Consider the following 16,076-nt stretch of genomic DNA (forward strand, 5'->3'; position numbering starts at 1 on the left):
TAATTTGCTCTTTGTTCACCCTGACACGGGACAGTCACTTCCTTCTCAGCTAGAATATTTTTATCTGGAGCCATTGCCGGTTCGAGATGAGCCCACCCCTGAACGTCTGGGTTTCATTGTCTCACTCGGTGTAGACTGTGTATATCCACAAGGTTCCGGCAAGGGCTCGCAGGTGCATCAGCTCTTTCTGGTTTTGTTTGTGAGGAAGGGGGTGGCTTCAGAGCCCATGACAGGAGGTGCTCAGAGACTTACACGTACGTACTTGAAAGATTACTGGACAGACAGTAGTTTTTAAGAGGACAGAGCTGCTTAGTCCCAGCCATGAGGAAAATCAGTGAGTATTTGGTCAGTCTCTTTTCTTCTGCACCTTGTATCGTGATAGTGCGTGAGTTCTTCGTGTCACTGTGGCAGATACCGAATTATATTTGTACACTTAAATTTGGACATGTTTTATTTTAAGTTCATGTCAGTATCAATATAGCTTATGGTTCTTTTTTGTTAGTTATTCTATAAAGTACCAAAAGACCAAAAGAATCCTTTAAGCTGCAGAAACAGTTGTTTGGGACAGTTGGTTTCATTTATTTGCTAAGTATAACTTCAATATATTTTAAGAGGAGGGAGTTTTGACTTTAAAAATAACAACTCAGGAACTGAGGATAAGTTGAGATCCAATGAAACTGTCTTTTATAACCTTTAATCAAACTCTCTTTTTTGTATATAAAAAATATTCCACTGTTCTTCAGAAAAATGCTAATTATGGATCTCATTAACATCAGTTCAAGAATAAACGATATTTTCTGAAATATTTTGTTTCAGTGTTTGAATGTGGTTTGGGGTGTACTGTAGTACCAATGTAGCAATGCTTACTATTAAATTAAAATGTTTTATGAATCATTTCTCAATTTTAGGTTTCTGAGCATTTCAATCATTATTGCTGGGTTCCTTGGTGGAAGAGGCCATAATTATCCATAAACGCTTTGTAAAACTTGCTAATTGTTAAATATTAAGTTAAATATTTATTAAATATTTGCAGAAAAAGTGGGTGATGTGAGAATAAATTTGTAAATTTCTGATACAGAGATGAAACTATTAGGACAAAAAGAAACTGAATTAATTTAGGGTCTAAACATAAGGTCATTGAAGGGCAGAAATCTTGTCTTCTACCTGTGGCTCCTCTATTTAAAGCAGAGGCAGGTCAAACCAATTGTTTAGTTAAAATTACCTAAAGGTTCATACTGGCAAAGTCCAAGTATGGTGACCCCTCTGCCCTAATATACTAAGGATAGCTAGAACGCTCCACATTCCACGATTCAAAATGCTATGTGCCTCCAAATGGCTTTGATTACAGCCTTCACCAATTTTGCAATTTTTTTTTTTTAGTTTTATGAATGAAATGACTGGCTGTCTTAAATAGAAAGAAAAAAATGAAAAGGAAAAAAATGACAGGAAGTTGACTAGGGAGAAGACTCTGGGTTCAGACAGTTTGAAAATAGAGAAGATGAAGCAAGATCGGGTGTCTGAGTTAGAGAAGTGTGAGAACAGAAAGGAAATGCCTCGGCTTGTTTTCAAAGTGATGTTCAGAGGCTCACGCTGCACCTTAGACACCAGGACTCCATCCTTGTCTGTATTGCTTTGCGATGGGCTTCGTGGCACATACCATTTTGAGTGTCTAAATGAGTGTTTTACATACTTTGTGCACATGCGTGTGAGTGTAGTATTTGTGTATAATGTAACCATACATGTGAGCAGTGACACCTGCAGAGGCCAGAGAAGAAACGCTCCACCTGCTTCCTTTCAGACAGGGTCTCTCACTGAACCTGGACCTAAGCTGGTGGCCAGTAAGCCCCAGTGATTTTTTTCCCATCTCCGATTTCCTCCCTTCCAACACAGACAGACAGACAGACAGACAGACACCACTGGGGTTTCTAGCCCATGGGAGCTTATGTGGGTAGTAGGATGTGAACTCAAGACCTTATGTTTATACAGCAAGCAGTTTTATCCGCTGAGCTATTTCTACAGTCCCATAGTGCTTTGCAAATTTCTAATTAAAACATCACACACACACACACACCTAGAGAAAATGTGCCAGCATGTATGGATCACCCAATCAAAAGAAAAAAAAAGGAACTGCCTTATTTAACTTTTGCCTCCACCCCTAAGTATAAATAACCAAAATGACAGATAAGTAGGAGATTAAGTAGGCCACATCACCTAAACAGTGAGTGATGGCTGAGAACCACGCTGTGAAAGACAGCACAGCATCGAGCTCACTCGGTCCCTCTAGGCCTGGTGCTCCTATCTACCTTCTCTCGGCCATCGTACAGGAATCTGCAGTCTGCCTCCTGACAAAGCTGTTTTCTCCACTCCCAGGTCGCTTAGGGCATGGAGCTGAAGAACTATGAGCAGCCGGTGGTTCTGAGAGAGGACAACCTCCGCCGGCGCCGGAGGATGAAGCCACGCAGTGCAGCAGCCAGCCTGTCCTCTATGGAGCTCATCCCCATTGAGTTTGTGCTGCCCACCAGCCAGCGCATCAGCAAAACTCCAGAAACAGCACTGCTGCACGTGGCTGGCCATGGCAACGTGGAGCAAATGAAAGCCCAGGTCTGGCTGCGCGCACTGGAGACCAGCGTGGCCGCCGAATTCTACCACCGGTTGGGCCCAGACCACTTCCTCCTGCTCTACCAGAAGAAGGGACAGTGGTATGAGATCTACGACAGGTACCAAGTGGTGCAGACCCTAGACTGCTTGCGCTACTGGAAGATGATGCACAAGAGCCCCGGTCAGATCCACGTGGTACAGCGTCACACACCTTCTGAGGAGACCCTAGCTTTCCAGAAGCAGCTTACCTCCCTGATTGGCTACGACGTCACTGACATCAGCAACGTGCACGATGATGAGCTAGAGTTCACCCGTCGCCGTCTGGTCACGCCTCGCATGGCAGAGGTGGCTGGCCGTGATGCCAGACTCTATGCTATGCACCCATGGGTGACGTCCAAGCCTCTTCCAGACTACCTGTCAAGGAAGATTGCCAACAACTGCATCTTCATCGTCATCCACCGGAGCACCACCAGTCAAACCATCAAGGTCTCCGCGGATGATACCCCCGGCGCCATCCTCCAGAGCTTCTTCACCAAGATGGCCAAGAAGAAGTCCCTATTGAATATCCCAGAAAGTCAGAGTGAGCAGGACTTTGTGCTGCGTGTCTGTGGCCGCGATGAGTACCTGGTAGGCGAAACGCCCCTTAAAAACTTCCAGTGGGTTAGGCAATGCCTCAAGAACGGAGACGAAATACACCTGGTGCTCGACACGCCTCCAGACCCAGCCCTAGACGAGGTGAGGAAGGAAGAATGGCCACTGGTGGATGACTGCACGGGAGTCACCGGCTACCACGAGCAGCTCACCATCCACGGCAAGGACCACGAGAGTGTGTTCACGGTGTCTTTGTGGGACTGTGACCGAAAGTTCAGGGTCAAGATTAGAGGCATTGACATCCCTGTCCTGCCCCGGAACACAGACCTCACTGTGTTTGTGGAAGCCAACATCCAACACGGACAACAAGTCCTTTGCCAAAGGCGAACCAGCCCTAAACCCTTCACGGAGGAAGTGCTCTGGAATGTGTGGTTGGAATTCAGCATCAAAATCAAAGACTTGCCCAAAGGGGCCCTGTTAAACCTCCAGATCTACTGCTGCAAATCGCCAGCACTGTCCAGCAAGGCATCTGCAGAGACGCCGGGCTCGGAGTCCAAGAGCAAAGCCCAGCTTCTCTATTATGTGAACTTACTGCTAATAGACCACCGGTTCCTGCTCCGCCACGGTGACTATGTCCTCCACATGTGGCAGATAACTGGGAAGGCGGAGGAACAAGGCAGCTTCAATGCTGACAAGCTCACGTCTGCAACCAACCCTGACAAGGAGAACTCAATGTCCATCTCCATCCTGCTGGACAACTACTGCCACCCCATAGCCCTGCCTAAGCATCAGCCCACCCCTGACCCGGAAGGAGATAGGGTCCGAGCTGAAATGCCCAATCAGCTTCGCAAGCAACTAGAGGCGATCATAGCCACCGATCCACTTAACCCCCTCACAGCGGAGGACAAAGAACTGCTGTGGCATTTTAGATATGAAAGCTTGAAACATCCGAAGGCATACCCTAAGCTATTCAGTTCCGTGAAATGGGGACAGCAAGAAATTGTGGCCAAAACATACCAGCTGTTAGCCAGAAGGGAAGTGTGGGATCAAAGTGCTTTGGACGTTGGTTTAACCATGCAGCTCCTGGACTGCAATTTTTCAGATGAAAACGTAAGAGCCATTGCAGTTCAGAAACTGGAGAGCCTGGAGGACGATGATGTTTTGCATTACCTTCTCCAGCTGGTGCAGGTAGGCGCCGGGGAGGTTAGCAGGAACTGCTGTCTCAGAGAACGGATTTGCATACACTCAGGCACCCCCTGCAGCCTTCATCCCACACCCTTTGTTCGGTTTCATGATCAGTCAGACCAGAGCTGATGAAGCCACGCCAAAAAGTTGTAAACGCTCTCATTGACTTTTTTTTTTTCAGTGTCTTTGAGGGTTTGCCAGCAAGCTTTTGAAAGACACCAGTGCCATCCTTCACTTTTTAGGAGAATTGCCCTAGTGGGAGTCACGTTGTCCTGATTAATTATTTTAATGATGAGTTGAACTTGTTGCAAGCTTCCTTATGCCAAGGCTCCAAGTGATTTACACATATTTTTTGTATATTGTGCCATATGATTCCACCAATAGCTATAAGGGTGAACAAATTAGAATTTGGGTTTGCATTTTATATATACGGAAACTGAGATACAAGGAGACTAAGCTATGAGCTCAAGACCACACATTTTTAAAAAGAAATGGACCGACCAACCCCTGGCTTTAATCATGTTCACATCCACCAAATATCCTCCATGAATCTAGTGGCAGGATGATGCAGGCTAGAAAAATTTTAATTTCTGTCTGTGCTTATCACAGTTCATAGAACAACATGTCATATCCCGGTGATATCTTTTAAAAGTTTTTCTTAATTCTTGAGAATTTTATACAGGTATATATTGAAATATGATCATATATAACCCCTAGTTTCCCTACAAATTATCTTCTGTCCTTGTTAATATATCTCTCTCTCAAGTTAATGTCCATTTTTTTCTGATAACTGGTAAGTCCAATTATCACTGTTCATGTGTTTATGGCTGTACAGTCACCCACTGGAGGAGCATGGGAATCTTACCAGTGGCCACATCTTCCAGAAAGCGTGACTTTCCCTCTCCTGTCAGCTCTCCACTGACAATAGCTCCTCAGTAAGAGGCGGGCCTAGAGGCCCTCTACCCCAACTGTGATAGACATGGGCTGCTTTGACCTGTGTGTTGTGTACAGGTAACCACAGTTACTGTGAGTTCAGGATGGCTTTGAGGCCGCTTTACTTGAGGAAATGCCATGCTTAGTACTGTACTCCTATGGCTGGGGAAGTCATAAGCCCTAGGGTAGAACTTGCTATTGTTATTTGGCTAAATGGTTGTGCTGGACAGAATCTTGGCAGCTAGCTGGGCGGTGGTGGCGCACGCCTTTAATCCCAGCACTCAGAAGGCAGAGACAGGCAGATCTCTGTGAGTTTGAGACCAGCCTGGTCTACAAGAGCTAGTTCCAGGATAGGCTCCAAAGCCACGGAGAAACCCTGTCTCGAAAAACCAAAAAAAAAAAAAAAAGAATCTTGGCAGCTGCCCTCTTCAAACAGGCATGGGATTGCATTTCACTCAGTTCCCATGATGCTCCCTGTGGTCCTGTGGGGTCAGCGATATGCCCGTGATTTAGCTGGGTTGTCAAAGAACTAAGAAGCAAGAACGCTGCTCATGATAGTAGTTCTCAACTTACGTCCTATTACTTGACATAGGAAAGGAACAGAAAAGCTGAGATAGAAATGGTATTGTACAATGCAAATGTGGTTATTCCTTAGTTCAACAGCTTCTTCAGTGAGAAGACAAATCCTCCAGATTTTCTGCAGTACACGTGTGTGTGTGTCTTTGTGTGTCTTTGTCAGCTCGATTAAGTGCCCGTGTGTTTAATAACAAATTATGAAAAGGGCTTCTGGGAAAACCATAGAGTACTATGAGTAAATAGGGACTCAGGTAGCACTTAATTTTGATTAATGTATCTAGAGAAAGTTCTGAGTAGGTAATACTTGATCTGACAATTTTTCATTAAAACTGCCCAAAGTAAACTTTATTGGATTCAAAGATAAATAACGTTTTCCTTGGAACGACTTTGGGTGAAAGAGGTCAGTTGGTCTTATTAATATTGGATGTGTGGGCTGAAATTTGAAGAGTGGTGCTCATTTGTGCAGCGATTGAGACATTTCAGCCCTGACTAAATGACTCACTGTTGGCTAAAATGGTCCCTTGGTTGCGATCCGCATCATTGTTGTAGAAGTGAAACACGAAGGAAGACCAGCTCTTGGGTTAGAAACTTACAGCACAATTTAAAGTGAGTTCTGTTGACTGAGAAACCACATTCTCAGAACTCTGCTTAAATGCAGCTTAAATGGCACCTACTTGACCACACCCAAGAGAGGCTCTTCTGAAAGAGGGACTAAGATTGAAACATTATAAGGTCAGTATTGATAGGATCTAACTGCGAACTCAGAGTGAGAACTGTGAACATACCAAAAAGACTTCAAAATATGTGCTGCGGTGGAAACGTCTTCTGTTCTTTGGGGGAAAAGAATGACCATTCCTATTTATAAAGGAACTATTTTAAGACAGTTAATTTTAGACTTATATACATGACCGACCTTCTAACTCAATATACGCATCAATCGTTAAACAATATTTGTTGCTTTTAAAACCATTAACTATTTAAAGCTTATTGAAAAATAAAACATGAAAAACAAGTAGGCACCCACAAAGATTTAGTTTACTCGTTTCCATTTTACTGGTTATCTTTCTTCAATAATAGAGCTGTCATTTCATGTATCAGTACCCAACCCAGAACCAACACTGTGAAGATGACCAAACACTAACAATGAAGACAATCAGGGGTATTTGACACAAAGCTCCATGCCACAGCTTGGCAGGGTAGGGACTGCTTTTACCTACAGTAAGAAGAAAGGAGTTGCCCGAAAGGGAAGCTATGGGGCTTCAGGACCTTCACATTTGGCACTCAGCTGCACCTAATGTTCCTCTCTTGAGTACTGTATTGCTACTCTCTATTTGCTTTACAACAGGCTTTCTTGCCTTCCACTTTAAAGAATTATTATAGCCATGTCTACCTCTCCCATTCCAGTAACTCAGTTCATTCTAACTTGGAACAAGGCCTTTGTAACTTCATCTCTGCCATTACCCTGACCACTGCACTGGGCATCAGGGGTCCTCTTCTAGGATGCTAAGCAAGTGCCCACCTCACCATCTTCAGTGTTCACTAAGCAGGGGATTGGATGTGAGTGGCTAAGAAGATTCTTACCACCTTAACTGGAAAGATTCATTCACACAGAACCATGATTTTTTGTCCATTTCATTTCTTCTGACTGACCATCACAGAGTATAATTCTTCAAATGCCAACGTGCTCTTCTTTTAGGCTGTGAAATTTGAACCATACCATGACAGTGCTCTGGCCCGATTCCTGCTGAAGCGTGGTTTGAGAGTAAGTATTTCCATTTTGATAACTGCATGACAATTGAGGGTACCAGGAATTTGCCTGATAAACCTACAACATTCGTCATCCTGACCTCCACCATCTTGTACCCATCTCAGAACAAAAGAATCGGCCACTTCTTGTTCTGGTTCCTGCGAAGTGAGATAGCCCAGTCCAGACACTATCAGCAGAGGTTCGCCGTGATCCTGGAAGCGTACCTGCGGGGATGCGGCATGGCCATGCTGCAGGACTTCACGCAGCAGGTCCAAGTGATCGAGATGCTACAAAAAGTGACCATTGATATCAAATCGCTCTCTGCTGAGAAGTATGATGTCAGCTCCCAAGGTACAGTGGCTGAATTTTCTCAGTTCTCTTTCTGAGTGCCATGATTGGTATGATTCTTCTTTCTGAAATTCAAGTTGTATTTTGCTAAAAGCGGTCAAGAAGACATTTTTTTTTTTTTTTGGTCTCCTATTTGCACGAAGTAAGCAGATTTAAAGCTCTCCTTCTATAAGACATGATGATTTAAGACCATAAATTCATATGGTCTTAAAAATGAAGTTGAACGTATGAAATTTGGAGAACTTGAAGAACCATGTGTGCATAGAAGATGTAATTTTCAATAACAGTTTCATATACAAAAAGCTATTTCAAAATCCTCTCCTCTCCCATCTTTGAATACGTTCATGCTGATTTCAGAGTGTCAGAATATTGAGAGGTTAGGGTGAGAATAATACACATATGTAAATGTATGTCACCTTCGCACATGCACACACACACACACACACACACACACACACACACACTTCCTCTCTGTAGCCATTTCCATTATCTTGTCTCTGCTCTAGGAAAATTGATCACTCCTTTAAGGTTTTGATGGATACCACATGAAATTGTCTTCACTGACACATCTTTCTGGAAAGATAAACTGTATGAAACTTGAACCTAGAAAAATATCTTTTACTCACTTAATGAGCTGGACCCAGAACTATGGCTTAAAGAGAATACGAGCATCCCCAACCAAAAGCGATTTAAGCTTTTGAATATTTAAAAAATTTCTAACCTTCCCTTTGGGTTGTCTTCTAGCACATGGCTCTTGCTACCCTCCAAAACTACTCATGGTAGTAATAACAGTCTTACATTTGAGCAGGCCTCTTCCTGTTTTCCAGGCAGTAATCTGTACTCCGTGTGTTTTGCTTTGAGAATTTTGAGGTTGCCACATCTTTTGTACATAACCTAACTTTCTCTTTTGAGAAGAATTTACAGAACTCTAACCTGACTCTATTGAATAGTCTTCACACATCTCCTCTAAGAACCAGATGGCCGTTGAAAGTCTCAGGCTGGAAAGACAAGGGCAGGGCGAGGCCCACTCTCTGCACACCCTCCTCTGCTGTGGTGATGGAGGATTCCCACGTGTATCCTCTGCCTATAAAGGGACATTCCCAGTTCAGTGGCTCACAGTAATCCTGACTTACTTGGTCTGCTCTAGAGTTAGATCTCCAAAGGCAGAGCTCTATAGTCCTTTTCCTACTACTACTTTCCAAACCAAATACGAAGACCACACAGGAAATGTGACCCCAGGTTACGCTGAGATGGTAGATAGTACAGATGTCTTGTGCTGGCTTAACTCCTGTCTGCTTTTGACAATTGCAGTTATTTCACAGCTCAAGCAAAAGCTTGAAAACCTGCAGAATTCCAGTCTCCCCAAGAGCTTCAGAGTTCCCTATGATCCTGGACTGAAAGCTGGTACCCTGGTGGTAGGTATCAGTGGGATGCCTCTGTGTGTTCCTCGTGTCGTACAAGTGTCTAGCATGCTTTCTAGAGTCAGGGCCTTCACAGTGGATCTTCTGAAGGCACAGGGAGCTAGAGCAGCCCTGGATGGGGTTCTATCAAGCCCTTCCCTAATCTTTAGCACCCAATGCCCCAATACTCAGTAATTTCCCTTCTACTGCGTTTTAAATCAGGTTACTAGTATATCCTTTATACTAGTGTGAATTCAGTGAGTTTTCTGTACCAGCAGCAAAATCTAGATACTCAACATTCTTCTAAAAATGTTACAGGATCCTTCAAGTCAGAATCAGCTGACTATACTGTAGGAGGATCTATACCTCACTCTCCAATCCCTTCTGTTGATCTAAGTGTCTGTATGAGTGTCAGTAACACTGCAGTAACAACCACTCTGCGTGCTTATAAGTTTCTTACCGCAGTATATCTCCACTAACCCATCCCTTCTGCATGTATTTTAAACCCCATAATATATCATTTTTCTTTAAGCAAAATATATGTATAGCTAAAGAGATTAAACCATTATAAACATTTACCCACATATTATTATGTTGGATACTCTCTCAATACTACTTTTCTTGGATCTTTAACAATTTATCCTACAAGCTGTTGGCAATACATTCTTTCAGAACTAATTTAGCTGAGAATGTTTACTACGCATTTATTTTTTTGAGCAATATTTTCACTAGGCAGAGAAACCTAACTTGCCATTTTCTCTTGCCATACCATTCTCTTCTGGTTTGCCTGTGTCCTGATGAGACTACGCCAGCTTTGTCTTTGATGTTCTGTTTGTAACACATCCTTTTCCCCCTGTTTCTTTTCCTGTTTCTTTCCTCCCTGGTTTTCAGTGGGTTGGTGATGATACGTGTTGGCACAGGTTTCTTATATCAAGTGCCAGGCTATGGTGCTCCTTGCACGTGTGGGTGTCTGTTCTATCACACTTGGAAACTGTTTTATTATTGTCTGTCAACCTGTTCTGCCCTCTCTTTGAGACTTCGGTTATTATACGGACTGCTAGGCCCTAAGTTCAGCCTGGGTGACTTTTCTCCATATTTTAACCTAGAAACAGCCCCCAGAAGTAAACTGAGGCAGCTGCAAGGATACCTTTGTCTGATAAGACATCTAATGTCTGACAAGAGTTGTCCATGTGTCTTTCTTGATCTAGTTGCTCACAGGACAGAAATACTTGTAGCAGTTAAACCTCACGGAAAGAAGAGGAGATATTTCCTTCACGTCTCTAAATCTATAAACAGTTACTAGGAAAGGGGCTGCATAACAAAGACACATTCAATCCACTGTCACAGTTTAGATAACTATTATGATATATTAATATAGATTTCCAACTGTTTGCTTTTTTAAAAAAAAACTGACATCATATTTTTATTTCTTTCTTTTTATTTTTTGTGCATGAGTATTTTTGCTTGCCTGCTATGTATATGCAGTGCCTGAAGAGACCAGAAGAAGAGTGGTGAATGCCCTGGAATTGGAATTACAGGCTGTTGTGAGCTGCCCTGTGTGGGTGCTGGGAACCAATCTCAGGTCCTCTGCAAGAGCAGTGCTCTTAACTGCTGAACTCTCTTTCCAGCCCCCTACATTATGTTTTTGATTTGTGGTGCATTCACTTTTGGCTAAAACCCAGCAAAGGTTTGGGTTTGGTTTTATGGCTGCTGTCACAGTGCTTTGTTTAGATATGAGGGTTGCGGGGGACTGGGCTGGAAGCCCTGTGCCCAAGTGCCAGATTTCCCATGTATTCCTGTTAAACTTCCCTGATTTAGATTTGACTGGCATCTGATTCTTGAGTAATAATATTTCAGACACTGTGGTAGCTCTAGAACTCCTTTTTCAGATTAAATCTCAGGAAGGGAATGCAGAAACAGATACGAGCCTCAGCGCTCTGAGGTAATGGTGGTGTGGGGAACCAGTATGGGAATGTGGGAACGTGGTGCCTGCTGCACGTGTGGTCTTTCCACAGACGTCAGAGCTCCTCGGAGCACAGTCTGAGAGCCATCGTTGGAAGGACTGAATTTTCTCACATGCAGAGAGCATTTTGAGTTTAGACAAGAGCACCTTCTATATTTAATCCAAATATTGAAAGTCATTTTCCAACCAGGACTTTGCCCTTGTATACAGAAGTGCTCTACAAGAGAATCAGAACCCCTGCAGTGTGTATTCATACTGTGACCACTTCCTTACAGATTGAAAAATGCAAAGTGATGGCCTCCAAGAAAAAGCCCCTGTGGCTGGAGTTTAAATGTGCTGACCCCACAGTCCTGTCCAATGAAACCATCGGAATCATCTTTAAACATGGCGATGATCTTCGACAAGACATGTTGATCTTACAGGTAGGTTGAAGTAAAGGAACTGTGTGTTTTGCAATTATTTGAAGAAAGGATTTTATATTAGTCTGAAACATGCCTTTCTTTCTGTTTTTTTGTTTCATGTGATAAACAGCAATCAAAGGGTACTTAATAGAGAAGTCTTGCTTGGTGACAGTAGCTATGGCTCATTAGGCAAGCCATCTAACGAGCACCATGGTTCTCTCCATCCCGCCAAGGATGAGCATCCGACATTCCCTAGAAGGCGATTCACTCGCCTCCCCTAGGCTCTCTAACACTCCATTCTGTGTATGGAGGAATGGGCTGTGGGATGAGTTGTCTGTAGTACCCGGTTATACCGGTTCACAGACATACCAGTCCATCAGCAGGCATATTCCGTAAATACATCCCTTCGGCACTCAAACACCGACTCAAGAATGATGTATACAAAGGAGAAAAGGATGAGTGGCCACACAGATGAAAGGGAGAAGGCAAATGGTGAAGGTATCACTTTTAGATGTTTTCAACATTTCCGTGTCGGCTTTAGCTTCACAAGTCTATAAAGCTCTGCTCTCCAGCTTCTCGTGCCTCATTATGGGAGAGGCGAAAGTTTCTAAAACCCTGGTATGATTCATTTAGAGTAGACAAAGCACTGTACATTAAAGGCAGGCTATTTAAAACCAATATTTTCAGTTTTCCTTAAGATTCTGTTTTAGCTTATTTCTAACGTGGTGCTCAGCTTTCTTTTCAAGGACAGGTCATGTCAGTGCTGTTGTTGTCTTCTTTTGTTTTTGTTTTCTGTCCAAGAAAGATTTTTAAAAGGAAAAGGAAAGAAAGAAATTATTTAGTCTTTTTTTTTATAATGAACTTTGTTTTAAATAAATCTGTAGAGTCTTTTGGATTTGCAAAGATGAACATTTCAAAGCCACAAAAAGTTGCCTTCCTGAAGCTCTAATTCTGAGGGACAGGTCGTACTTAGACTTTGTTTTATTGTCGAAACTCACTATTTACTGTAACTCTCCAAGTCTGTGTTCCTTTACCCTCTGAATGGAAATAATAGTTATATTCCCGATAGAAGGATCACACATAAAAGAAGAACCAGCTAACATGTGGTGTTGATATCACCATTACTGATTTCACCACCTTGGTTGTAGCATGGGCCTCGTGGATATCAGAGGAGCAAACATGCAAAAGGCCATTAAGTTGTTGAGGGGAAACAGACATAAGAAGTGGAGTGTTTGATAAGGGAGACAGTGAAATGTGGAAAAAAAAAAAAACAACAACAAGAAACCCTCCCCCAAGTGAAAACTATTATCCATTTCTTCAACATACACCCCAGGGGCTGAAATTAACAAATGTGCAATGGCAGGAAATTTCTGAGTATCAGGCTGATCAATTAAAGTTGAGTTGTTACTATGTATATTAAATTTACTCATATACTGTGTGTAACCAGAGAAGATTCCTGGCTTTTTTTTTAATTTTAAATTTTTTATTCATTTTACATACCAACCAGCTTCCATCCACCTCCTCCTGCCCCCAGCTACCTCTCCCCAGCTCACCCCCCATTTCCTCCTCCCAAAGGGTAAGATTGCCTATGGGGAGTCAACAAAGCCTGGAACATTAAGTTAAGGCAGGACTAAGCCACCCCCTCTCCCTGCATCAAGGCTAAGCAAGGCATGCCATCGCAGGGAATAGGCTCCAAAAAGCCAGCTCATGCACCAGGGATAGATCCTGGTCCCACTGCCAGGGGCCCCTCAAACAGACCAAGCTATACAACTGTCTCCCACATGCAGAGGGCCTAGTTAGAGCCTGTGCAGGCTTCCCAGCTGTCTGTCTAGAGTCCAGAGTCCATGAGCTCCCACAAGTTCAGGTCAGCAGTCTCCGTGGGCTTCCCTGTCATGATCTTGATGCCCTGCCCTTGCTCATATAGCCCCTCCTCCCTCTCTTAGACTGGACTCCCAAAGCTCAGCCTGGTGCTTGGCTGTCGCTCACTCCATCCTCCCCCAACTTGACCATCCTGTTCCCTCATATTCTCACCTCCTGTTCCCTCCTCTCTACTGCTGCCCCCCCCCCAAGTTTATCCAAGCTTCCTGGCTCTTTTAAGAAAGAAGAAAATGCATTGGTCAACATCTATGTATAGTAGAAATGTCTGTACTTGATCCCCAGATTCTACGCATCATGGAGTCCATTTGGGAGACGGAATCTCTGGACCTGTGCCTTCTGCCCTATGGCTGCATCTCAACTGGTGACAAAATAGGTTTGTAGTCACATCAGGCAATGAACATACCGCTCTTGGTGAATGTGTTCTGTAGCTGACAAGCTAGACTTAAAAATCAGAAGGTAGCTATGTCCCCAGGTCGCTGAAAGTGAGGGCATAATGAAGACACGCGGATAACTGACCCATGTGACCACAGTGGGAATGAGCATCCTGAGAACTGCGCCCTCCTCCAGCTCCTCTCCCTATCTCCACCACAGCTCGTGTTGTTGTGCACTAAGCTTTTCTCTCACAGATAACGTTTAAAATTAGACAGAAAGAGCTGTCACTTCTTTTTAAATTCCAGAATTCACATTCCTGGAGCTGTTACACACTCCACTCAGGTACTTTTTTAGACATTTAACATTTTAGTTTCAATCTCTCTTATTTTTATTCAAGGTTCTCCTATGAGAACTGCACAAAACATTTTAGGCCATGTTACCTAAAAAGGGAAAGGTACCAATCCCAAGCAAGAAAGGCTGAACTTGGCACATAAATGTCTTTGTTAGTCCTCAAAAGCAGCCGTTTCCTCTCCTTATTCAGGAATACTGGAAGAGAATTCCATACAAATCCTGCAGCCATTTGGCTGTTATTACCTTTTCAAGAAACAAACAAACAACAAAATAGCTCAGACCTGAAAAATAGAGCTTTGGCCTCAAAAAGCATCAGATAAAAGAAAAAAACCCTCTACTCCACTCAGTCAAGACTGAGCAGCGTTGAATTCTGTGACTCTTCACACAGGGATGATCGAGATTGTGAAGGATGCCACAACAATCGCTCAAATTCAGCAAAGCACAGTGGGTAACACAGGGGCATTCAAAGATGAAGTCCTGAATCACTGGCTCAAGGAAAAATGCCCTATTGAAGAGAAGGTGAGTTCTTGCTCTCCCATCCCCACCCCGGGCCCAGTCCTCCTTCCAACTTGTCTTCCATCTGAGAGTCCTGACTCTGGTCTGACAGGCGCTTCCGATGATGTCTCTGGGTTTGCTCCTGAAGCAGCAGCGGTTTCAAGGGTTTTCCCCTGATGACACAGCTTATCTGTGAGACAGAGTGCCCAGTTCTAGACCCGGGAAACATTTACTTCAGTTTTGTTTACCAGTCAAGCTTTGCATAGAATTTGTTTCTCTGAAATAGTCTGTTAGCACTTTTAAAGCTATTTTTGTTGTTCAACACAAAGATCTAGTTACCATATACACATTCCTTCATATAAAACAAAATAATTTGCAGTGTACTATGGATCTCAATGGTAAGTTATGGATGTTGAAAATGTCCATCTTGCTGAAGTGCGTATGCTGTATCCTTCACAAACTGTTTGGTCGGTCTCTCTGGGCGCCATTTAAAGTTCTACCCTACAAGAACAGCACCTGACATTTGCATGGCTATCAGCCTCAGTGGAGGAAATATAATTAGTAACCTTTATTAATCTGTTATACATGAAGACTTGTGAAACCATCCATCCACTTAAGTGGTCACAAGCAAAGCATGGATGCAGAAATCTCTATAGTTTTTGCCGTTGTGGGAAAGGAGAGGATGGGAACTTTGAGCAAATTACTGTAGCCTTTTGCTTCTTGAGTCTCCCTCATGTCCAGGTGTCTGGTTGACTCAATACAAGTAGAAAATTATGGCAGTTGGCACCTCCTTGATAAAAAAAACTAATGAAACTGGACTCAACTTTCTTGCTGTCTGAAGTGGTTCCTAGAACACTGTCTTTCTGGAAGGCAGTTGTAATGGACTCTGCTGCTCTCTGCTTGGAGAGCGACTGGCATTCACACACCACCTCCTCAGTTTCAGGCAGCAGTGGAGAGGTTTGTTTACTCCTGTGCCGGCTACTGTGTGGCGACGTTTGTTCTCGGGATAGGTGACAGACACAACGACAACATTATGATCTCAGAGACAGGTGAGTTTGCCCACTGTAAAATAAAATTATCATAGTAGCATGATTGATTATATATATATGAAACATTCTGTTTTAATTAGCCCTAAGTGTTCAGTTAAGTGACATCAAATATGTTCACCTTATCTTGCAGTCATCACCGCTGTCCGTCTGAAGCACTTGTCCTCATTAAACACTGCCCACCCCCACCCC

At 43.4% G+C, this 16,076-nt stretch overlaps 1 protein-coding gene across 1 annotated transcript in view; it reads left to right on the forward strand.

Annotated features, from left to right (window-relative positions):
* Nucleotides 1-251: 251 nt before the first annotated feature.
* Nucleotides 252-16,076, forward strand: part of Pik3cg (phosphatidylinositol-4,5-bisphosphate 3-kinase catalytic subunit gamma) — a 32,983-nt gene continuing 17,158 nt past the window's right edge. The window contains exons 1-9 of the mRNA XM_026787714.1: nucleotides 252-345; nucleotides 2,371-4,377; nucleotides 7,580-7,645; nucleotides 7,756-7,981; nucleotides 9,290-9,393; nucleotides 11,617-11,763; nucleotides 13,903-13,993; nucleotides 14,732-14,862; nucleotides 15,776-15,887. Of these exons, the coding sequence (XP_026643515.1) occupies nucleotides 2,383-4,377; nucleotides 7,580-7,645; nucleotides 7,756-7,981; nucleotides 9,290-9,393; nucleotides 11,617-11,763; nucleotides 13,903-13,993; nucleotides 14,732-14,862; nucleotides 15,776-15,887 (2,872 nt within the window). The 5' untranslated portion in view covers nucleotides 252-345; nucleotides 2,371-2,382. The remainder of the gene's footprint in view (nucleotides 346-2,370; nucleotides 4,378-7,579; nucleotides 7,646-7,755; nucleotides 7,982-9,289; nucleotides 9,394-11,616; nucleotides 11,764-13,902; nucleotides 13,994-14,731; nucleotides 14,863-15,775; nucleotides 15,888-16,076) is intronic.

The sequence above is a fragment of the Microtus ochrogaster genome, chromosome 1 (genome assembly GCF_000317375.1).
Source record: "Microtus ochrogaster isolate Prairie Vole_2 chromosome 1, MicOch1.0, whole genome shotgun sequence".
NCBI lineage: Eukaryota > Metazoa > Chordata > Mammalia > Rodentia > Cricetidae > Microtus > Microtus ochrogaster.